Raw genomic sequence first — 25,424 nt, 5'->3', positions numbered from 1 at the left:
AGAAGCTGAATGTTGGAAGATTCAGGACAGATAAAATACTTCTTCAAGCAGCGCAAAGTTAAACTATGGAACTCAATTCCTTAGAAGGCAGTGGTAGCTTCAAAAGAAGACATACCCTCTGACATTTCTTCAGTGAAAATAGGGACATCCTAAGGAACAGCAGAACATTCTGGGATCAAAGCAGAAACCAGGGCAGCTTCTGTAAATCTAGGACTGTTCCTGGAAAATAGGGACACTTGGAGAGTCTGGGAGGATTAGACAAAAGGCTATCAACAGCTTCTAGCTGTGCTGGATTTACGTATAAGCTAAACAAGCTATAGCTCTCTTGGGCCCCCCCAAAAAATTAAAGGGGGGAAAAACCTGGATGTACATTTCCAAAATATAAGATAAGTTCAACAATTACTTTGATAAAATACATATTTTGTTATGCGCAAATGGCTTTAGATACCTATTAGGTCCATAAATTACCATATAGCATATATTCAACACAAAAAACAGTGATAATTTGTTGTTGACAAAGGACAGCTGGACATATAAAGAGCCCCATTACCTTCAGTAGCTTAGGGCCTCATTAAACCTAAATCCAGCCCTGGCTATTAGTCATATTGGCTATGCCCTGCCTCCAAGTTCAGAGACAGTACGCTTCTAAATACCAGTTGCTGAAAACTGTGGAAGGAGTTATGCTCAGGTCCTGTATCTGTGCTTCTTGTGGGCTTCTGGTTGGCCACTGTGAGAACAGGATGCTGGACTAGATGTGCCCTTGGCCTGATTCAGCAGGCTCTATGTAACGGTGTTGTTCCTTAGTGAGCAATCGGGTAGCATATTGAGCTGCACACTTTCATATATTTTTTTATTCATTCACTTAAGACATTTCTATTCCACCTTGGAAACCAAACCCTATGAGGAAAGGTTTTGAGTGCTGGGTATGTTTATAGGCTGGAAAAGAGACCATGAGATGACATAATGGTACTCATCAAATATTTGAAGTGTTGTCACATGGAAGATTGTTCTCTGTTGCTCTTGTGGGCAGCCAGCCATCCAGAGGTCACATACCAGTGGTGGGTGGTGTTAGATGGAAAAGTGGATGGAAAATCGATGTGACGCTTACCTTTGTACTTTGCAAAAGTTGAAGGTTTCTACATGCACACCCACACACCAAGTATCTTTCCATCTTTCTTCCAGGCAAGCAAGAGTTCATGCAGGCATCCCAGGTAGACAAAAATGTTCAAGGATGGCATGACCTGTGGGAGGGTGTGTGGTCTGGGAATAGCCCTGAGAGCCAAATTGAGAACCCTGGAGGGCCATATTTGGCCCAAGGCTTAAGGTTCCAGATAGCTTCTCTCTCTCTCTCTCTCTCTCTCTCTCTCTCTCTCTCTCTCTCCCTCTCCCTCTCCCTCTCCCTCTCTCCCTCCCTCCCTCCCTCTGTCTCTGAAGACATTCTTTTAAAACTATATTTCACTGAGACTTTAGAGCATTGCAGTACCACACAGATCAAATTTATTACAGTACAAAAAATAGATGCTTTTAAAAAATAAATTACTTCCATCAACATATTAAATTAACAGTTCACAGTATTTTTCTGCTTGTACAAAAAAATAATGAAAAACAACCTACCAGCCTACCAGCCCCTCAAGCAAATATGAAACTTCATTTGGGGAAAGTAGGAAGAGCATATCCCCCTCTCCCACTTGTACCAATGTTCCAGGACATACACGATTATTTTCAGGAACAACTATCCCTCTAACACAGCCTTTGCCAAGGGGGTCTAGGGTCCTTCAGATGTTTTGGAATAGAATCCCCACCAGCCCCAGCCAGATTCTATAGGCATCTGCTTGGCCACAGTGAGAAGTGTTTGTTGGACTCAGTGGGCTTTTGGCCTGATCAGGAAGGCCTCTTCTTATGTTCTTACATCTGATCCAGCACATGGGGATGCTACAAAGCCACCCTTGAGAGCTGAGGAGTCATTGGCAACTTTGGATGTTGCTGGAACCCAGTTCCCATCAGCCTCAGCCAGTACAGCCAATGGCCAGCGATGATGGGAGCCGTAGTCCAACAAAACTTAGAGGACTGCAAGCTCCATATCCCATTGTTGTAAACAGTGAAATGGGTCTACATCCTAAATCATGAATGGAGATGCAACTAATCTCTAATAAGCGTGTTGGTAATCTTGTTGTGTATTATGAGGTATAAAAAGTACCGTAATCGCAAACAACAAAGGCTCTTAACATTATACTGCTGTGTACCGATTTACATACATTTTTACCCTGAAATATGTCCCAGAGAACTTAATGGAACTTATAACAACAACAACAACAACAACAACAACAACAACAACAACAACAACAACAACAACATATTGACTGTTTAGGGCTTTAAAGGTCAGCACCAACACTTTGAATTGTACTTGGAAACATACTGGGAGCCAATGTAGGTCTTTCAGGACTGGTGCTATATGGTCTCGGTGGCTGCTCCCAGTCACCAGTCTAGCTGCCGCATTCTGGATTAGTTGTGGTTTCTGAGTCACCTTCAAAGGTAGCCCCACAGAGAGCACATTGCAGTAGTTCAAGCGGGAGAGAACCTGTGCATGTACCACTGTGGTGAGACAATGCACAGGCAGGTAAGATCTTAGCTTACGTACCAGGTGGGGCTGGTAGATAGCCATCCTTGACACTGAATTAACCTGTGACTCCATGGATAGCTGTGAGTTTTAAAAGTACTTTGTAACATTCCTCAGCACTGCTTGCCAATGTAGCCAGCTAGTATTTCCTAGTGAATATCAGCAGTTCACTGCTATAGGACGTGAGGGTGGCCACTACCTTAGATGGCTTTAAAAAAAAAGATTAAACCAGTTCATGGAGGAGAAGTCAGCCAGTGACTATTGGACATAATGGGGTTTAGGGTTGTATCTATCAAAGTTATGTAAGAATTAGCACTAGAACAATGCTATTTCCTCCTCGCCTATACCTAACCCAAATCTGATCTGGAGGGATGGGAGGAAATCAAGAATAGATTTAGGGGGCATGCAGGGGGAGAAGAGGTGGATAGGGCTCCATTGCACAAGAATAAATCACTGAGCCAATGAAATGAGCTGCTGAACGCTATGTGGAATACAATCCCATATCTCCTTGCAAGACCCCAAGCACCAGCACTGTGTCACTTCTGGATAAGCAAAAATGTCTATTTAGTCAAATGTTAATGTTCCAGTATGCAATTAAATATAAGTGTTGGTATAATTTTGAATATTATTTAAAATCAGTAGTATCAGTGGAAGTGCAGGCAAAACACAAAAGTTCCATTGGTCAAAGCATGAAAGCCAGCTAGTCCACAGATTGCAAAGGGGACCAGACCATTGCCTTGCCACGCCAGTAGAGTTTTAAGCCCATAGAGTCAGGTTTACCCACTTCAAACAGTATGACTTGGATTTTCTGCCACACAGCCAAGTGAGGTCTGCTGCTCTGGGCCATTTGTATTTTCATAGCGTGTGTTATGGAGCTGAATGCTGTCCTGCAAATCTTGCCTTGAAAGCCGTCTTCGGAACTCATCTGTGGTAAAATAATAAATGACAGGGTCTGCACAAGAGTTTAAGCTGGCAAGGCACAAGGCCACCGTGTGGAATATCAAAATCACTTTTCGGGCATAGCAGTCTTTTATCTTGTTGGCTTTCACAAAGTAATCCAACGGGAAGCTGATGTGGTAAGGTGCAAAGCAAATCAAAAAGACCACGGCACAAGTCAGGATCATCTTCAGAGCTTTCCGTTTCTCTCCAAGGTCTTGGGAAACTGAATTTTTTTCTTTTAGAGATAAGATGGTCTTCCACGAACAATAGACAATGATCAGCAGAGGAGTTACAAATCCAACTAGTTCACCAAAGGACATCATTACTATAGAGATGGTACCATCAACAGCCTTCACTGGAAGATCCACAAAGCATTTATTACTAATGTGTGTCTCATTAGAGGTGAGTCGTAGAAGGGGGAAAGGCAAGCAGCCAACACAGACTAGAATCCACCCAGCAATGCAAACGTACACATCGTAGATGCGTTTGCAGTCGCTGAACCTAAAGGGATACATGAGGAATAAGAACCGCCTCACACTGATGCAAACCAAGAAGTAGATGCTTGCATACATGTTGACATATTTCAGGTAGAAGCAAAACATGCACAGCTCCTTCCCAAGGTGCCAGCTTTCTGACAGGTAGTAGAAAATCCTCAGCGGCAAAGACAAAACTTGTGCCAAGTCTGCAATCGCAAGGTTGATCATAAAAATCACAGCCCGCTTTGTTTCTTTCATGTACCCATAAAATACCCAGAGGGCTAAAATGTTCCCAATCAGCCCAGGAACCAAGATGATGGTGTACATGACTGCATAGAAACGCTTTGAGAAATCGTTCTCCCCATTGCAATCTGGGCCATCAGCCACCATGGTGCTTTTCAGGAGGGAGCAGAGATGCTGGTGGAAATGTAAGGTAACCAGCTAAAGATTTACCCCCCTTGAAACCTTGTGAAAAGGAAATGAGGATATAAGGCAACTGAAGAAGCTGCAGATGTGGAATCCATGAATTGTCTGTTTTCTTGGCATTCTCTCCAATGTAAAAAATGTATTCCAGAAATCTTAAGAAGATTCTTTTGGAGGTTTGCTAGGATTTGTTTCTCCAAATCTTAGAGATTTATGTATAGGGCCTTCTTCAGCTACTTTTATCATATTTATGAGTTGGTCTTTTCATTGGCCATGGCATCCACTGGATTTTGACAGAAACAGAGGGCAAACTCCTGTCCATGTCCTTTCTCAAATGAATTTCACATCAAGGGAGAGGGTGGTTTCTCATCTGGATGCACCAAAGCTGTGCATGGTGACAAGTCAGACTGAAGCAAGTATCATCTGAAGTGTCGCAGCTACTGTAATGAAATGATCTTCTATTTGATTTTGAGTGACACCCTTAAAAGGCACCTCGTGGCCGGAGCTCTGCTGCAAATGATAACTCTACACCTACAGCTGAAGAAAACACAAAAAATGAATTACTCTATTGTTTGTTTGTTTTTTATTTATTTCACTTAACAGTATCTATATATGTAACAACACCTCTAAGCTGTTTCCAAGAAATATTAAAATTATAAATGAAAACAGCTAAAAATAAGTAATTAAAATCAATTTTATAAATAGAACCTGCAGTAAAGAGATTTATATCAGCATCTACATGGCTGGGAAGCTGTCCTAAAGAAAAATGTTCTAAGCATGCGCTGGAAGGAATGCAGTGAAGGCACCTGCCTGCCTGATGTCAATAGGCAGGGAGTTCCAAAGTGTAGGTGCTTTTCTTACAAGTGTGAACAAGTACCATGTGGCATCTGTAAAAGTGCCAGTTCTGCAGATTGAAGCAGTTGAGTGGGCACATATGGGGTGAGGTGATTCCCGTCCCAAGCCAGTAAGGGCTTTATATACCAATGAAAACACCTAGAACTTGGCCCGGAAACAAATCAGTAACCAGTGCAGATCTCCAAGCAGAAGTGTCTTACACAGTCAATGCTGAAGTGGTTATCCACTTCCAAGACTACAATGGGGTGAAGAACCTGTGGCCTGTGACCAAGAAGTCACCCTCTCGGTCTCTCTATTCAGCCCTTGGTACTCTTCCCACATTCCTTCTCCCCATGCATGCTACACTTTCACCAGCCTTGCTCTGCACTCTCCTCAAGTCCCTTTGCCTGGCTGAAATGTGTTATTGAACTGTGACAGTGCCTTTTGCTTTCATGGATGGAGAGATTCGAAGAGGCAGGGGATTGTTACCTGTTAGTGATTCAAACTGGCTTATAGAAACTTTTGCGTGGCTGGAATGTAGCCAGCTTGACAAACATAAGAGTCCCATCCAATGGTCCACACATTTTTGCATTTGGCACCACCCACCAATGGCATGTGGTTCCCTTCATCCAATACAAAGAAGCACCACCAATCTAATGTGCCAACAACCACATGTTAAGTTAGTGACATGTTGTGCTCATGATACTCATTGCTGAGCTTGGCCAAAGTCTTGTTGGCTTTCATGGTTCTTTCACAGCTCACTTTGTTCCTCAGGACAGATTCAGAAGAGCAGGATTTCCTCCCTCCCCCCCCCCCCCCGTGATGTTTATTGACTTTTCGTAAACTCCAGGAACATTTCAAATTAGTATAAGTGAAGGTATGGGATTTGGAGCGATGAAATGAAATACAGCTTATATAAACAGAACTGTCTCTTCCGGACACGGTAATGAAAATTCAGGGAAGCTTTGCCCTCCATTTGATCAATCCTGCACAGCGTAAATACAATCTGGCTGTATTTCTTATTCTGCTTTATTGCACAAGTCAGAATGCATGATATATTGCTGCCTTAACAGCATGGAATGTTTTATAGTCCAGTGCTATTAGTAACAAAATGTATACACTTAATATGGATTTGATAGTGATGGATAAAGCACATTACTTAATGTTAAACCATGTTTTAAAAACAGCCTCTTGTCTCCTGCGACACACAGATTGCTAAGCAGAAATGAAGTCCAAGATGCCTTGTAGGGCCCTTCAGGCCTTGAATACTCCTCATTGTTAAAACAAAAAAGAAATCTCCCAGCAAGCTGAAAAGTTATGACATCTGTTGTTAAATTTTTATACTGCTCTTTGTCTTAGGATCACAGTGTAGTTTACAATACATTAGGTTAAGAGAACATTCAAATATGTGAGTCTCCACCTGCTATGGTACATAGTCCATTCTGCCATCACAAGATTTTATGTACCTGAAGACCAGGCCTAAATTCTGTAACCACAGAATACTGGCAACATCTGGGAACTAGCCCATGAGACAACTGGCCAACCAGACCTGTAGAGATGGACCAGAACTTTGGCACAGATGGGTCAGATTTGATCAGGATGCAAACCTTTAACATCACCACCCCAGTCAACCCAGAGTTTGGCCCCATGGCTTTGCAGGAGGTGAGCACAGGTGACTCCCTGGGGGCTACATTTGTGGGAACTGCATATAGTGGGGGAAACCATCTAATAAGCCAGACTCCTTTGTGGAAGAGGGTGTTGATCAAGGGGAGGGAAGTTAACAGAGTGAGTAGTGGTCACTCCAAAATCCAAATGTGTCCACAGACCTAAAAAAAAGATCAGTGACCCTAAATTTAATCTTTAGCGTGCATTTTTAAAAAATCTATGCCTGTCTATAAGCATATGAACATTTTAATGCAAATCTGTATCCCCTTTTTATTTGTGGGGGCGGTATGTGTCTCCTCTGTTTAGGCACCATGAATGTTCCACCCTGGTTAGGCTGACAGCGCAAGGTCACCCAGTTTGCTTCATAGCTGAGTGAGGGTTTGAAACCTAGTCTCCCAGGCCCTAGTCCATGGGTAGGCAAACTAAGGCCTGGGGGCCAGATCCAGCCCAATCGCTTTCTAAATCCGGCCCGCAGACAGTCCGGGAATCAGCATGTTTTTACGTGAGTAGAATGTGTCCTTTTATTTAAAATGCATCTCTGGGTTATTTGTGGGGCATAGAAATTTGTTCATTTCTTTTCTTCCAAAATATAGTCCGGCCCCCCACAAGGTCTGAAGGACAGTGGACCAGCCCCCTGCTGAAAAAGTTTCCTGACCCCTGCCCTAGTCCAATACTCTAACCAATTCAGCACACTGTGAAGCAACCAACCAAAGTAGTAGTACAGTGGTACCTCGGGTTACATACGCTTCAGGTTACAGACTCTGCTAACCCAGAAATATTACCTCAGGTTAAGAACTTTACTTCAGGATGAGAACAGAAATCGTGCTCTGACGGCGCGGCAGCAGCAGGAGGCCCCATTAGCTAAAGTGGTGCTTCAGGTTAAGAACAGTTTCAGGTTAAGAACGGACCTCCGGAACGAATTAAGTACTTAATCTGAGGTACCACTGTAGTAGTAGTAATAGTAGTAGTAGTAGTAGCAGCAGCAGCAGTAATAATAATAATAATAATAATAATAATAATAATAATAATAATAATAACAATAACAACAACAACAACTTATACCTCACCCATCTGGCCGGGTCTCCCCAGCCACTCTGGGCAGCTCCCAAAAGAATATTAAAAACTCGATAAAACACCAAACATTAAAAACTTCCCTAAACAGGGCTGCCTTCAGATATTTCCTAAAAGTCAGGTGCAGTGGTACCTCAGGTTAAGAACTTACCATAATTCGATCTGGAGGTCTGCTCTTAACCTGAAACTGCGCCGCTGCTGCGCGATTTCTGTTCTCATCCTGAAGCAAAGTTCTTAACCCGAGGTACTATTTCTGAGTTAGCAGAGTCTGTAAGCTGAAGCATCTGTAACCTGAAGCGTATGTAACCCGAGGTACCACTGTAGTTGTTTATTTCCTTGGCACCTGATGGGCTAAGCTCACAAGTGTGAACCATCCCTATGTCTTATGAAGTCTGAGTAACCATCTTCTTACCACTATACTTAACTGGCAGCCTGGAAATTTCAAGCAGTGTTGCCTGAAGTTAAAAATAAATGTGGGCATTTTAGTCTGCGAGACAATGGAAAAATCAGCAATGTGCTATAAAAAGTATGTAAGGGGGATTTTTATTTATGGGTTTCTTTCAAGTTCTACTTCCTGCACCCATTTGCTAAGAGTCTTCTACATAACCTCCCCCTCCTCCACTCTTTGCTTTCTACTTAAGCAGTAGTAGTCAAACCTCCACATATTTGCCACCAGATATATATAATACCTGACTGTAATGAACATTTGTTGTGTATGCCATCTTGCCAAATGGGTATTGACATTTGCCAGTTAGAGTTTAACAGAAGCAAGGAGATGAGAGCAGTTTGGCCCTTAAAGAAAAAAAAGAAAAAGAAAGAAAATAAGACAAACTCATAATTTATAGCTGCTTGTTCCATGAGTCACTAAAGGACGGTGGCTTAATAATTCATGGTTATTTCTCTCTTAACATACAGAGGTGAACCCAAGGTGAAGCCTCCTATGCAGGAACAAAGAGGCTTGAAGAGAGAGATGGGTTGCTTTTAACAAGTGCACAATAAGTAAGACAGTTTCTTCCAATATGGTGATTCTATGATATCCAGCTTTTAACCAGATTGTTCCTTTATTTTACAAAGCACTCTGAAGCCTGTTCCTCATGACGTTTCTGCAAGTTAGAGCATTACTGAGGATGTGCCTATCTTCATATTACAACTTAAACCTATTTCAAGCTTGCTTAATTGCCATGAGTTTACCCCCTAAGGATTGTAGGAACTTGTATTACTGTGAAGTAACTGGGACTAGCTAGAAAAATCGAAGACAATATATTCAGGATTCACACAAAATTCTGGGAATTATAATTTTGTGTGAGTGCTGAATATACTTCATCTTCCCCCTGGATCTCAGGTGGCCTATCTGGCACACCAAAATCACATACAGAAATACCGTATGTGCAGATGATCTCAAAGCCTGCTGCTTACAGAGCCTGTGTTTTCTGAATGATTCCTCATATTAACCCACACAATGCCTGGCAGCTTTTGTGAATCCAGCCCCCCCCCCCCGAACTGTGATGGGGTATTTAATTTTTTATTTCTATTTTAAAGACCTAGCACAAGAGAGTGCTTTAAACATTTACGGCCCCTGTGAGCCAGCTATAAAGAAAACACAGGAAGATGGACAATGCTAAGTCAGACCATCTCCCAGCCCTACCTGGAGCTGCTGAGATTGAACCTGAGACCTTCTTAATGTAAAGCAGATGCTCTACTGTTCAGTTACTCTTAGGAGACATAGGAACCAGGAAAGTGTCTAACTCAGTATTGCCAACACTGGCTGACTGCTGTTCCCCAGGGCTTCAGGGTCCTTTTCAAATACTACCCGAAGCTTTCAGGGATTGAGCCTGAGACCTTCTGCGTGGAAAGTAACTGCTTTATCAGTGAGCTTCATTGAGCTTTGGCCCTTCTCAGTGGCAGTGCTCCACACAGCAGAGGGCACATGGAAAAGTCTCCCTTTGTAGCTGCTGAAATGCACACTGTTACCTTCAGGCTGGTAGTACACAGCCACAGTGACTACTGACACTGATGCAGAACTGAGGCTTGAGTGTGGTCTGGTATAGTGCTTAGATCAGCGAATCCCAGTTTAGGAACATAGGAAGCTGTTTAAGTCTCCATTGATCCATCTAGCTCAGTGCTGTTGACATTGGCTGGAAGTGGCTCCCCAAGGTTTCAGACAGGAGACACTCCCAGACATACTTGGGAGATGCCGGGGATTGAATTTGGGGCATCACATATGAAAAAAAGAAGCAGCTCAAAGGCCCTTCTTCACATATCCCTACTCAGTCATGAAGTTCACTGAAGCATTTTAGGTAAGTTACTACCTCTGCGCCTAACGCACCACACAGGGCCACTATGGTAATAAAAATCAGGTGGGTGGGTGAACTGCTTTGAGTTCCCTGGAGGAAAGATAGGCTATAAATGTAACTGATGAGCACATGAGGCGATATAAGGACCTTTTACACATCATGACTGCCACATGGATGCTTTCATGCAGCCACTGTCAGCCTCATGTCCTGCAGATTATTTTCTTTATTTTACAACATTATGCTTAATTGTAATAGAACTTCAAATTGGTTTACAGAGCTGGGGTTGATTGAAACGATAGTCCAAAACATCTACAGAGTACCACTTTAATGGACACGTGTGTCTCAATTGTGATCTCTGTGTGGAGGCTATGGTCTAAAGTTGTTGCCGAAATATTGTGTGCCCCTCTTTTCTTTTTATGCATAGTTTCCCTTCATTCAGAGTTGCTGTAGGAACAAAGGTAGCAATAATATTGCATCTAAAGCAGGCTGAGATCAAGGGTGGAAGAAGAAAATTCTAGCCAGGACAATAAAATAAAATGATTATCATAATTCTACATTCTTCCAAATGTAAAATTCCTTTTTAAAAGGGACAACATTTAACACTCAGTTTTCCCTTTCTAAAGACTGTACATCTGCATACATTGGAGCAAGCTGTATATATAATCCATTCCTCTACCCATTTATTCCATTTGCAAATATTTCAAATATTTTAAATAAAAACCAATAAACATTTTCTTTCATCTCCAGCGCAAAAGTTCTATAACAACTAACTTACAGTTAAGATCAAATTCATTGTCAACTTCTAATGAGAAAAGATCAGAGCTAGATAACTAAAAACAATAGAAAGAATGAGAATCCTACCGTTGCAAATTGCCTCCTAACTTCAGATGAATTCTGCAAGTGCCTGATACTGTATACAAGTCACCCGATAAAGAAGGTTGCCGCCACTTTCTGGCCTCCAGCTTAATATAGAAAACAAAACTGGAAGTATGCAAGGCGTTCAAAGAGCATTTGATCGAACAGAAGCCCCGGTATAACTCGCAATGTGCTTCCGAAAGGCATTTGCAAACATCGTGCAGTCAGCACATGGCGCATTGACTTTTTCCAGTAGGCAGCACACCTTGTGATTGATGTTGGAAGAAGGCTATTTCAGCAGAGAGCATCAAGCAGCATTTGAACAACCTTTGCCGTTCAGCTCATTCTTCACGGTGGAGGTGGAAAGTTACTGTTTCTATATATAGATTGGTGCTTTTCTTCTCAATTGTATTTTGAGTGGTCCTGAGTCAGGGCTGGTTTTGTGGTAGCAAACGGTGTCATTTTTTGTTTTTAATCTGTGCAATTTGGTATGCCAGAAAGATAAGCAGATACACCCCATAACAAGTGGGTACCTTTTACCCACAGTAGCATGTGGCAAGCATTTGAAAACAAAGCACTGACTAGCAGCTATGCCAGTTACACCTGTGTCTACACATTCAGTTGAATGAGCATAGAAATTTGCCTTATACCAAAAACAGATCATTGGTCCATTTAGCTTAGTAGTGTCTACACTGACTGGCAGCTGCTCTAAGGCATTTCAGAAAGACCTACCTGGAGATGCAAGGGATAGAACCTGTGACCTTCTGCATGCTAATAATAATAATAATAATAATAATAATAATAATAATAATAATAATAATAATAATAATTTATTATTTATACCCCACCCATCTGGCTGAGTTTCCCCAGCCACTCTAGGCGGCTCCCAATCAGTGTTAAAAACAGTACAGCATTACATATTAAAAACTTCCCTGAACAGGGCTGCCTTAAGATGTCTTCTGAATGTCAGGTAATTATTTATCTCTTTGACATCTGATGGGAGGGCGTTCCACAGGGCAGGCGCCACTACCGAGAAAGCCCTCTGTCTGGTTCCCTGTAGCCTCACTTCTCGCAATGAGGGAACCACCAGAAGGCCCTCAGCGCTGGATCTCAGTGTCCAGGCTGAACGATGGGGGTGGAGGCGCTCCTTCAGGTATACAGGACCGAGGCCGTTTAGGGCTTTAAAGGTCAGCACCAACACTTTGAATCGTGCTTGGAAACATACTGGGAGCCAATGCAGATCTCTCAGAACCGGTGTTATGTGGTCCCGGCGGCCACTCCCAGTCACTAGTCTAGCTGCCGCATTCTGGATTAATTGCAGTTTCTGGGTCACCTTCAAAGGTAGCCCCACGTAGAGCGCGTTGCAGTAGTCCAAGCGTGAGATAACCAGAGCATGCACCACTCTGGCGAGACAGTCCGCGGGCAGGTAGGGTCTTAGCCTGCGTACCAGGTGAAGCTGGTAGACAGCTGCCCTGGACACAGAGTTAACCTGTGCCTCCATGGACAGCTGTGAGTCCAAAATGACTCCCAGGCTGCGCACCTGGTCCTTCAGGGGCACAGTTACCCCATTCAAGACCAGGGAATCCCCCACACCAACCCGCTCCCTGTCCCCCCAAAACAGTACTTCTGTATTGTCAGGATTCAACCTCAATCTGTTAGCCGCCATCCATCCTCCAACCGCCTCCAGGCACTCACACAGGACCTTCACCGCCTTCACTGGTTCTGATTTAAAGGAGAGGTAGAGCTGGGTGTCATCTGCATACTGATGAACACCCAGTCCAAACCCCCTGATGATCTCTCCCAGCAGCTTCATATAGATATTAAAAAGCATGGGGGAGAGGACAGAACCCTGAGGCACCCCACAAGTGAGAGCCCAGGGGTCTGAACACTCATCCCCCACCACCACTTTCTGGACACAGCCCAGGAGGAAGGAGCGGAACCACTGTATGACAGTGCCCCCAGCTCCCAGCCCCTCTAGACGGTCCAGAAGGATGTTATGGTCGATGGTGTCAAAGGCCGCTGAGAGATCCAGCAGAACTAGGAAACAGCTCTCACCTTTGTCCCTAGCCCACTGGAGATCATCAACCAGCGCGACCAAGGCAGTTTCAGTCCCATGCAAAGCATGTGCTCTACCACAGAGCTATAACTTTTTGCATATTATAAAGTGATGAAATGCTGACATAGTTGAATTTGTGATGGGCCAAAGTATTAAATCCAGCCAAATTTTGTTGGGTTTCTTTGGGGGGAAGTGGGGGACACCAACCAAAATTGGGGAATTCTAGTGTTTTGTTGTCATCTTACCTTATTTCATAAAATACCTGTCTGCATATGTGCCACAACAGAATACAGCCCTAAAGATCATAAAGGTCCTTGGGCAAATTATTCTGTGCTTTTGCTTCACTGTGATCATGGTATATAGTGTGTTTCCCGTGTTCCCAATTTCAGCACTTGCTGCCCCTCCTCCCAGGTTACCCACCTCATACATCCCCTCACCTGCATAGGATTATCATACCACCATGTATGTATTTGGGGACATAATTTTTAATGTGTTTCCCCCCCCCCACAACGCTGGAAGGGCCTCGAAGACAAGAGACTGCATACATACTTGACGTATGCCCCCTCTCCCTACTGTCTATTTTGGTTCTTCTTTTTCTTTTTGAAGAAAACTCTAGCACTTGGAGACTTAGTTAAACAGGAAAAATGTTTTATTTTCACAACAAAATTGGTAAAACAAAAGATGTGTCTGGAGATGGAATTCTTTCAAGAAATAGGTGTGCATGTGTGTGACACTAAACATTGTCTTTTAATGTATCTCCCAGCTCAGAGACTTCTTTCTCTGGCTGTAGATCTTTCCTCAGGGCGAATTGCACACCCAGCTCAAAGGCTATCCTGCTATCCAGTCGAACGCCAGGAACTCAAACTCCTTTTTCTTTTTCCCTCCCAAAGTGCTGTCTCCCACCCTGGCTAGCTGTACCTGCAGCCAAGCAGAATGAGGCTATAGCTCAGCACTCTGCAAGCTACACCACTCTGGTGGAATTCCGTGGCAATGCACCACAAGCTCTGGTCTACCTGGTTCGTTCGGGGTGCTTGTGCAGAGATGTGCCTTAAATGTATGGTCTGTACATACAGGCTCAGTTTTACCAAATTTTTCTCCCAGGGTAAACTACCCAGGGGGTGAGTGTTTCAAAGATGGGACTTCAGAAACCCATCTTATTCCTGCACCCATTCCAGCATACCATTATTGATTTTTAATTGTATTTTTATTGCTTCTTTTATTTCTTATGTTGCATTTTTATTGCATCACAATTTGAATTCTCTGGAGTTCGGATTGTAATACTGTACAATAAAATATCTAGCACAATGATTTGCAACTGCTACGAATCAGGCAAAAAAATCATTAAGTGATCCTCTAAGACCCCTGGCAATTTTCAAGTTCTTTATTCATAGAGAATAAAGAACCACTGCCTAAAACTTCAAGCCAACTTCTCTATCTAAACAGCTCATCACCATGAGAAAATGCTAAAGAGTCTTGTCTGCCTGCCCTGGAATCCAACCACATCCCTACCTTCTCTGCCTCTGGCCCTTAAGTCTACCTGAACTAAAACTGTATATGAGCCTGACACCAAGTCACCCTTAAAAGAGATCACACCAGCCAACATTGTTAATTCATGTTATTCTCACAACAACCCTTGGTGTTAGGTTAAGCTGTGCAGTGCTCTTCATAGTAGTGGAAAAATTTGAACCTGGGTTTCTTCTCACGTCCATACTCGGCCACTAGCTCTCTAATAATATACTCTGTACCAGGGATGAAACAAAAAAATAATCAAATTAATATGGCTGAGTTTTGACTGGAAAGGAAAGCATTTTTCCCCATTCTACAGTGACGAGGGGTCTTGGGAAAGTTTAGAAATCTTATGCTTCCTCTTTTGAGGGCACTATGCAGCTGGCTCTCATTATAGTGATCAACCTGGATAGAAGATTTATGTCTTTTCAAAGCTCAAATTCAACCATTTTGCACTGTGACGATACCTTCATTTTTTTATCAATAAATTTTTATTGATTTTCATTAAATATACATTCAGTATACAAATAAATTTCACATATATCTTTGGCTCTGCCGAGCTTCAGACTTCCCTCCACCCCTTCAGTAAGTATCGTACATTTCTTACATTGCGTATTTTGTTTGTTTATCTGGTTGACCATATGCTTTTAGAGTTAATCTAACCCTGCCAGTGTCTTTAAGGTTTTACAGTTATCTCTTATATACAGCAAATATTTACTCCAAGTTTCATGAAACTCCTGTTCGTCCTGATCTCGTATTCTCCCTGATAATCTAGCCAGTTCTGCGTAATTCATCATTTTAACCTGACAATCCATAATAGTTGGTATTACATCTGTTTTCCAATTCTGAGCCAACATAGTTCTTGCAGCCGTTGTGGCATACAGAAAGAGGTTTTTATCTTTCTTTTTAATTTCCTTCCCTACCAATCCCAATAGAAAGGCTTCAGGTTTTTTGGAAAGGTATACTTAAAAACTTTTTAAAGTTCATTGTAAATTGATTCCCAAAAGCCCTTCACTTTACCACAATTCCACCACATGTGGTAGAGGTCTCCTTCCGCCTCTCCACATTTCCAACATTTCTTATTTTTCATTCTGTACATCTTTGCCAGTTTTTCCGGCGTAAGATGCCACCTATATATCATTTTCCATGTATTCTCTTGCAATGCCATACAGGCTGTAAATTTCAAATTTACATTCCACAATTCATGCCACGCTTCTAATTCAATGTTATGCCCAAAATCAATGGCCCACTTAATCATGGCTTCTTTTACCTCCTCATCTTTAGTATACCAGTTCAATAATAAATCATACATTTTTGACAGTAGTTTGTTTTTACCTTCTATAGTGTCTATATGAAATTTTGATTTCTTGTCCTCAAATCCCAACCTCTTTTTATCTTCTTTTAGTATCTCATTAACTTGGTGGTACTGTAACCACCCTGTCAGTAAATTCTCTACTTCTTCATACATCTTAAGCTTTATACCTTGATCAATATTTCTAATAAGCTCTTCATATGTGGCTCTCTTTCCTTCCATGTTGACTTTCTTAATAATTAATACATCTGTTGGTGATATCCACCAAGGGGTTTTCCTTTCTAACAGATTTTTATTTCTTTCCCATACTTCATATAAAGGTCCTCTAATTATATGATTTTAAAACCCCCTGTGGACTTTCACTTTATCATACCAGAGGTACAAGTGCCACCCATACCTGTTGTCATATCCTTCTAAATCTAGAAGGTCCATATTTTCTAATTTTATCCAATCTCTTATCCAAATTAGGCACGCTGCTTCATAGTATATACCCATGTCTGGCAGGGCAAAGCCACCTCTTTCTTTTTTGTCAACCAAAATCTTCATTTTTATTCTTGGTCTCTTTCCCTGCCAGACAAATCTTGCCAATGTTTTCTGCCACTCTTTAAATTGTTTTGATCCTTTAATCACTGGAATTGTTTGGAACAAGAATAACATTCTAGATAAAACATTCATTTTAATCACTGATATTCTCCCTAAAAAGGATGGTCTCAGTCTGTCCCATATTTCTAGATCTTTCTTAATATCTCTCCACGTGATTTCATAGTTGTCTTTATACAGGTTTATGTTTTTTGCTGTCAACCATATTCCTAGATATTTGATTTTCTTGACCGCAATAATACCAGTTGCAGTTCTTCTATCTCTTCTTTACTTATGTTTTTGACTAACATTTTAGTTTTGTTCTTATTGAGTTTGAACCCTGCTACTTTGCTGAATTCTTCTATTCTTTGTAAAGCTTCTTGTATACTTCTCTTTGGATCTTCTAGGGTTAAAACTATATCGTCCGCAAATGCTTTTATTTTAAATTCTTTGTATCCAACCTTGATACCTTTCACCTTTGAGGCTTCTCTCAAAGTCTTATTAAGAACCTCCAGTACAGATATAAACAACAGGGGTGATAGAGGACACCCCTGTCTGGTCCCCTTAGAGATATCAAAAGTTTCCGATACGTTGTTGTTTATGATGAGTTTGGCTGTTTGATTTTGATATATGGCTTCTATACCCTTCTCCAATTCCCATTGTTTTAAAATTCTCTTTCATAAATCGCCAGGAGACATTATCAAACGCTTTCTCCGCGTCAATGAAAATCAAAGCCGCTTGTTTATCAATTCTACTTTCTAAATATTCAATAATATCTACTACAATACCTGACGATACCTTCAGGCACAAACATTCCATGTAGTTTTGCCCCAGTAAGGTCCCAGTTAAGAATGTCCCACTGGATATTTGTAGCATCACTGCCCTTATGATACCATCACACATCACCCCAATCTCTGAGAGGTGAGATATTCCAGGGGTTCCAGGTGCTTACCTAGGGTTCAGTTTCCTTAGCATGCGGAACAGCAGAGACTGTGGTGTCTTTAGGATACAGTCGTATCTTGGAAGCCAAACAGAATCTGTTCCAGAAGTCCATTTGACTTCCAAAATGTTCAGAAATCAAGGTGCAGTTCCGATTGGCTACAGGAGCTCCTGCAGCCAATCGGAAATTGCGCTGGATGTTTGGGTTCCAAAGAACGTTTGCAAACCGGAACACTCACTTCCAGGTTTGCAGCGTTCGGGAGCCAAAATGTTCAACTCACAAGGCGTTCGTCAACCAAGGTACGACTGTATATTGTTTATTGATACATATATACAAACTGAGCCTATAATGGAGGGGCTCACAGCATCAGCACCACAAAAGTCCTCGTTAGTATAGTGGTAAGTATCCCAGTGTGTCATGTGGGAGACCGGGGTTCGATTCCCCAATGGGGAGAAGTGCACATTTGTGTAATCTCACTGTATACAAGTTGTACAAGTGACAAAGTATTTCAAAAGTGCCTTGCTTCTCCCATAGACACAGCCTTGGAATCTTGTCACTTTCTCTCTAGCTGCTTCCTGCTTCCAGCTCACACAACACCTCTCTCTTTTTGTCTTTCTCACTACCAGCCAGGTGAGAGAGAGGGTCCACCCATTTGCCCTCTGGCACAGAGCAACCTCTTTTGTTATACTAAATACTTAGGGACATTAATTCACCAAGAAAGATGCCCAGCTATTTCAGTAATGGAATGCTCCATGAGATTGCTGGAGCCAGGACCTCAGAAATTAGAAGGGACTCAGGCAACATACAGACCAGCCTGCCAAACTCACAACAACAACCATCCCCGTAAGGGGCATCTGCATATTCCTGCATTTCAATGGGCTGGACTTGATGATCCTCAGGGTCCCTTCTGCGGGATGAAAGCACCCAAAATGCTAAGTAAATGGTTAATGCTTACAAGAGCTGTAGATCTCTGTGATGTTTCCCATCTGAGGCAGTTATTACAGTTGGTACAGCAGTGGTAGTTATGATCAGTCTTAACAGTTAGAGCAGCAGCTATGTTTTGTTGTGCTGCTGCTGTCTGCCTCAGAGTACTAGTCTGCAGCAGTTTTGTCTTAGGTACAAATCTATGTAAGATGTATTAGCAACGTAAGGTAAAGGACCCCTGGATGGTTAAGTCCAGTCGAATTTGACTATGGGGTGTGGCACTCATCTCCACTTTCAGGTCGAGGGAACCAGCGTTTGTCCGCAAACAGCTTTCTGGGTCATGTGGCCAGCATGACTTAACCGCTTCTTGTGCAACGAAACACAATGACAAAAGCCAGAGCACACAGAAACCCTGTTTACCTTCCCACCACGGTGGTACCTATTTATCTACTTGCACTGGTATGCTTTCCAACTGCTAGGTTGGCAGGAGGTTGGCACAGTAGCAGCAACCTGAATTGTATATTTTCACTTGCAAATTGCAAGCACACTAAGTAAAAGTCACATTATTTTAACTTTAAAAGAGAGTGGCTTACATTGTTCTTATAGGAGGGAAAAGGGAACTAATTAAAGAGCTGAATGACTAGGGCTCTCTTCCGCATAACTCTTTAAATGGAAACTAGAGTTTAATTCCCACACCTTCCAAATCTACAGTTCTATAATTCTATAACATCTTCATAACATGACTTTCCAGGAAAGGGGCCTCCTTAAATATTAGAAACGTTTGTGAAAATTCTGGGGACAGTAGTTGTGGAGTCTGTGAGGGGGAGGAGAAATGGGCATGTTCAATAAGGGTTTGGGGTTCTTGAGGAAACTGGACTGTTTGATTCACTTTTACAGCCATAAGAAACGGGCCTGACTGCCCATTAAAAACAGCTCCCTCCCCATTTGTTATTCCCAGCAATTGGAATTCAGTGGTGCTGTGGCTCTCATACTGGAGGGTATACTGTATAGCCATCGTGATATAGCCCTTGATATCTTTCTTGATATCATCAATACCCCCATTAATTTTTGTAATCCCCTTTTAAAGCCCTAGCTGGCGTGGCAAATGGTCGGGGTAATGGTATTTGCAGTCCAACATCATTGTGCACAGGTTGTTGTCTACACTTTTTACCTACTAATAGTAAACTTGCTCTCTGAGTGTGGATGCATATGTAGCCACCTTTACACAATAGCAGGTATCAATAGGGATAGGAAAACCCCAAGGCTAGCCAAAGTACATATGTATGTATGTATGTATGTATGTATCGGTGCTAAAGGGGAAGGTAATGGATTGGAGTATTCTGATAAGGTGCATGGTTGACAGGCCTTCCTCACTGCAGCACTGCGCAGGATTCACCTAATCTACTCCATAAGTTAAAGCCTGCTCACGAACTTCCTCCTGAACAAATGGGGTTTCCCCTCCTCTCCCCCCCATCCCATTACACAATTGGCCCTGTGTGGCTCAGGAAAACCTCCCCCGCACCAGCACAGTGCGCAGAGGAAGGAGAGAGATAATCATTCTGCCTGGCAAGATTAAATGCTTGCACAAACAAGGGGATGTTGAATTCCTTCCCTGGTTTGAAGGTCTCACTTAATTCTGCTTAAAAAAACCCAGAGAGGAGGTACAAATGCTGTTGTTTTGAGATGACCTAAGAGATTGTGGGTGGAGGGGAGAGAGACATTCGAGGAGCTATGCTTGCAAGTAACATAATGGCTCTTTCTCATCCTTTGTGGTTTGTGCCTGCTGATTACTTAATACACCTTAATCAGAGTCTTGAGACTGAAGGAACTGGGGCTTTTAACATCTTGGCATGTCTGACAAATGCCGCTTATTTCTGCTGGCCTTTGAAAGGCCTTCTTTCTACATATAAACACTAAAAGCCTGCTTTTACTCCCTCTTTCCAAATTGCTTTAAATTGTTGATGGTGTTATGAGTTTTTTTGGGGGGAGGGAAGGCTGAATGCCTGGGCTTGATTGGGGCTCTCCCCCCTGCTTTTCTAACTTACCTGGGGTGTGTTGTGCTATATCCTGACCCAAATCTCAAGGCCCCAGAAAGCTAGTGCTTCTTCTGCATCAGAAAGGTGGTCTTCTACCTGTCCCTTGGAGGTGTCTCTTTCCCAAGCTTTCACCTCCCTCCTCCCATAAGAATGTAACAAAAGGAGCCAAGGATCAGCTTGATCAGGCCACAGGGGGCCCATCTAGTTCAGCCTCCTTTTCTGACAGTGGCTGACAAGCAGAATTGGAACTTCTTCCTCTTCTTCTTTGGTGATCATTCGTAGCTGAGTCTTCCATGAACATGATCTTAACAGTGAGTCCGTTAGTGATTGTGGAGGCCAATTCTGGATGCACACATCCTTCCACCATGGGGACATAGGTTTCCAGGCAGCAGTTGATTGATGTGAGGGTTTGCCAAACGTGTCTTCTAGCTCATTTAGCTCATTTCTCCCTTTTGTCCTGAATTCAAGAGTCTTCAAAGCCCATGACACCTTTAGTAAAGGCTGTTCTCCAATTGGAATGCTCGCAGGCCAGTGTTTCCTAGTTGTCAGTGTTTATACTACATTTTAAAAGATTTGCCTTGATACAGTCTTTAAGCCTCTTTTGTAAACCACCAGCATTTCCATTTTTAAGTTTGGAATAGAGTAGTTGCTTTGGGAGGCGATAATCAGGCATCCGAACAACATGACCAGTCCAACAAAGTTGATGTTGTAAAATCATTGCTTCAATACTGGTGATCTTTGCTTCTTCCAGTGCACTGGTATTATTTCGCCTGTCTTCCCAAGTGTAAATTTTTTGGGAGACACCATTGATGGAATCATTCAAGGAGCAGGAGATGGTGTTTATTAGTGGTCCATGTTTCACACGCATACCGTAAGGCTGGTAGTACAATAGCTCAATAGCTTTGTAAACAAGCATTTTGGTTTCCCTCTGAATGTCCCGGTCCTCAAACACTCTGCACTTCAATCAGGAGAAAGCTGCACTTGCAGAGCTCAAGCGATGCTGGATTTTGGCATCTATGTCAGCCCTTGTGGAAAGATAACTGCCCAGGTAGAAGTGATTGGCACTTTTCAATGTAACACCATTGAGTTGGATTTGTGGCAGAGGGGTTGTTTTGTGTTTGTTGGTGCAGCACTTTGGTTTTTTGGATGTTGAGTGATAGGCCATGCTTTTCATAAGCTTCTGCGAAGATATTTAGGATAGTTTGGAAGTTCTCCTCTGAGTGTGCACACACTATGTTGTCACCAGCATACTGAAGCACTATGATGGAAGTTATGGTAACCTTATTCTTTGCTTTCAGCCTACTCAGTTAAAGAGCTTTCCATCTGTTTGATATATGATTTCTACTCTCTGGTGGAGAGTTTCCCTTCCACAAAGTGTAGGATCATGGCGATGAAAATAATAAATTGAGTTTAACACCTGTTGGAGCACAACAGCACCAGCCCTCTACCCACCTGCAGTTGTCTTGAACAGGTGCTATTCAGAGGTATTTTGCTGCTTCTGCCCCAAGAGGGGGAAACCTCTCTCCTGGGCTTTGTCTGACTTTCTGCCCCCCACCTCTCCTACCCAGGAAGCCAAGAGCAGCCCTCAGTGACACCTGAAATGTACCCTTTTCGCAGTGAGACAGTGGCTGATAAAGCGCCCTCAGCTGCTGGAGAAGATGATCAAGAAGAAGAAGAGAAGAGTTTGGATTTGATATCCCGCCTTTTACTCCCTTTAAGGAGTCTCAAAGCGGCTAACATTCTCCTTTCCCTTCCTCCCCCACAACAAACACTCTGTGAGGTGAGTGGGGCTGAGAGACTTCAGAGAAGTGTGACTGGCCCAAGGTCACCCAGCAGCTGCATGTGGAGGAGCGGAGACGCGAACCCGGTTTCCCAGATTACGAGACTACCGCTCTTAACCACTACACCACACTGGCTCTCTCAAACACACTATCTATCTATCTATCTATCTATCTATCTATCTATCTATCATCTATCATCTATCATCTATCATCTATCATCTATCATCTATCATCTATCTATCTATCATCTATCTATCATCTATCTATCATCTATCTATCTATCATCTATCTGTCTATCTATCATCTGTGCATCTGGGTAGGAACATAAGAAGCTGCTGGATGAGGCCAAAGGCCCATCTAGTCCAGTATCCTGTTCTCACAGTGACCAAAGAGAAGTCTATGAGGAAAGTGGAACTGGGCTGCACGTGTTGGGGAGCTGAATTTCTATTACTTAAAGGTTGTGATGCTTTGTAACTGAATTGTCTAAATGTTGCGATATTGTGCGATGCGTTGATGAGGGGTGCTTCCTATGGAAAGTCAGCACAGAAATGATGATGGCGATGATGACAGTGTGTGTGTGTGTGTGTGTGTGTGTGTGTGTGTGTGTGTGTGTGTATAAACTCACCCACCCATTGCCATTAGCACCTTGTACCTGTAGGGAACAAGCCTTTCTTCTTCAAGAGTCAGCTTTCATATTAAAAAACAAGGGTCGCTTTGCATTCATTACTGCTGCTGCCAAATGGTATATTGGGTGCTGTTTTGTTTGGCAATGCATTCTGGTTTCTGTTTTGTGTTGCCTGTGGGCTTGTAGCCGGGGCTGCTACAACAAATAGCTGTGCAAGCCTTTGGGAGGCAGAGGCCTGAGAGGGCATCAGAGGAGGGAGGGAAGGAAAGAAGGACAGAGGCCAGTGTTGCCCGCGGCACCCCTGACCATCATTCAAGGCACCCCAGGGTGCCAGGCACACTACTAGTTGAAAACCACTGCAATAGAATGTTAAGAGATACATCGTAGCAAGGCTCACAGCAGGGAGCGGTTTCTATTGCTTATAAAATCTGAATAGTTTAACTTTACTGTTAAACTAAATAAAGCTTGTATTTATCAACGAAGCCTTGTATAACACCATTTGCTATTGTACAAATCTTGTTTTTTGAACTTGTAAGTCGTTTGTGCCCAATGCATTATGAGAAAACTAATGAGACCACATAGGCTGCTACCCCTCAGGGGAAACGCCTGAAGGGTTTTTCTTAGATGCTTTGGGCACAAGCCAGTATATGTATTGATAAAGTCTCACAAATAACCCCACAAAAATTGCAAGCCTACCTGCTTGTCTGCGCGTGGCAGTATAAGTAACATCAACAGCCAGAGAAAACAAAGAACTAGCCTTGATGTTGCTGGTAAACTGCTGATAACAATAATTACTATTTAGAATGTATAGTAGAACAGGTTTTTGAAACTGTATATGTTAAGCATGGTTGAGGGATAATATTGGTTTGATTTTGTAATGCATATGAATAAGAAAATGAATAGTATAATGCTGTCATCTCACTGTATTGCTTTGTGGTACTTATAGGTGGTTTGGTTTGGTTTTTTTGCTGTAGTAACATTAAGAACAACAACAACATTTGTTATCTTTCTACTGCATTTTGTAGATTGTTTTCTTGTGTGACATCTGCTGTGCCTATTGGTCTCTGAGTTTTATCTATGCTTTAAATAATTTTCAGAATTCTATTTATGTTTCCAGTTCATTTCTTTGCCTGTTTCCATGAAATACACACATACACACAAAGCATGCATAGGACTGCACCCCTCATATGGCAGGATTGTTTCACTTCTCTTTCCTAAGGAATATTTGGCTGCAACCTTATGCTCTTTGGAATAAGTCCCATCAAACACAGTGAGCTTGCTCCATCCAAAAGGCTGCTCTGAAAGTTTTTTGGTCTAGTGATTTCATTTGCCCTTTGAGACATTTTCAGGGGGAGGGGGGCTATTCCTCAGTGCCAGAGCACCTGCTTTGCATGCCGAAGGTCCCAGGTTCAACTTTTGGCTTCTCCACTTTGTTTTCTTTAAAAAAAAGGCAGGAAGGAGGTGATAGAGAAAACCTCTGCCTGAGAATCTTAGTGAGATGCTGCCAAGCAGAGTGAAGAGAACCAAGCTAGATGCTCACCTGCAGTATCTTCATCTAAAGCAGCTTTTTTTGTTCTCATCTGAGGAATCTACCTAGATTCCTTTTCACAAATATTGGAAGAGAGTAGTTCACTAACCTTAGTTGTCCAAAAGATCTTGTCCAGTTCTCTGCGTGGGGGTCAGCAGAAGCCCGCAGCCAGTGCCGTTGTTGCTGTTCTTATCTTAACTCAGAGCCAAAGAGCATCCTTTTCAAGATGTCACGTGGTGCTTTTATTCATTCCGGAGAACAGAAGCAAACCACATGAGGATGATGGAGAGAGAGCAGCAGCAAGTTGAGTGATCACGTTTGAAACTATCTTGTTACAGGCCCAGCAGTTAGCCTGATTTGGGTTCTCTGTAAATGAAGTGAGCAGACGGCAGACACTGGCTCAACATTAGCTGACTCCACTTTGATTAACAGATTCCATTACTGCAGATATGGAATCTGAGGACACATGCTATTGAATGTCTAGAGATGCTGCTGCATTCATCTTCCCATTTTGCTTTGCCTGCCTCATACTTCCAGGTATGGGGGCCTATTTCTGTTCAGCCCACTCTTGGCCATTGTGCTCTCCAGTCAATAGGCATCAAGCTGGTCATTTGGATACCCCAGGAAGGCAGATTGTACTGCCTCAAAGTTGGGCCCAGCCCAAGCCACCACAGATCACACTGCCCTAAATGCTCCGTGTCTTCCTTCTCCCTAACACCACACCATGGGCAAATAAATATTATTGCCAGAGTGCAAGGATCTGAAGACAAGGCACTTTCCTCCAGAGCAGATTTCAGAAAGATTTTTTAGGAACTTAATATTGTGGGATATGTGAGGGTTGGACAAGACAGAGTTATTATTCTAATTATTATTACATTTATTTATTACCCGCTCTTCATCCTAAAGTCCCAGTTAAACCTGCTGGCCAGGCCTGACCTAGCACATCATTGGAGCATGCTTCCT

General features: G+C 42.6%; 1 protein-coding gene across 2 annotated transcripts; it reads right to left on the bottom strand.

Annotated features, from left to right (window-relative positions):
* Positions 1–1,474: 1,474 nt before the first annotated feature.
* On the bottom strand, positions 1,475–25,312 carry GPR174 (G protein-coupled receptor 174). Of its 2 annotated transcripts, XM_081179569.1 has the most exons (3): positions 24,571–25,312; positions 20,537–21,707; positions 1,475–4,992 (listed from the first exon to the last, which is right to left on the bottom strand). In XM_081179569.1, exon 3 carries the CDS (start codon positions 4,420–4,422, stop codon positions 3,403–3,405), a length of 1,020 nt encoding a protein of 339 aa, XP_081035695.1. In that variant the 5' UTR covers positions 4,423–4,992; positions 20,537–21,707; positions 24,571–25,312; the 3' UTR covers positions 1,475–3,402. The 2 variants fall into 2 exon arrangements, with proteins under 2 accessions (XP_081035695.1, XP_081035694.1); XM_081179568.1 differs by lacking the exons at positions 20,537–21,707; positions 24,571–25,312 and adding an exon at positions 11,181–11,834.
* Between the last annotated feature and the right edge of the window lie 112 nt (positions 25,313–25,424).

Source organism: Podarcis bocagei (genome assembly GCF_964188305.1).
Source record: "Podarcis bocagei genome assembly, chromosome: Z".
NCBI lineage: Eukaryota > Metazoa > Chordata > Lepidosauria > Squamata > Lacertidae > Podarcis > Podarcis bocagei.
This window is presented reverse-complemented; position numbering and strand designations above follow the sequence as displayed.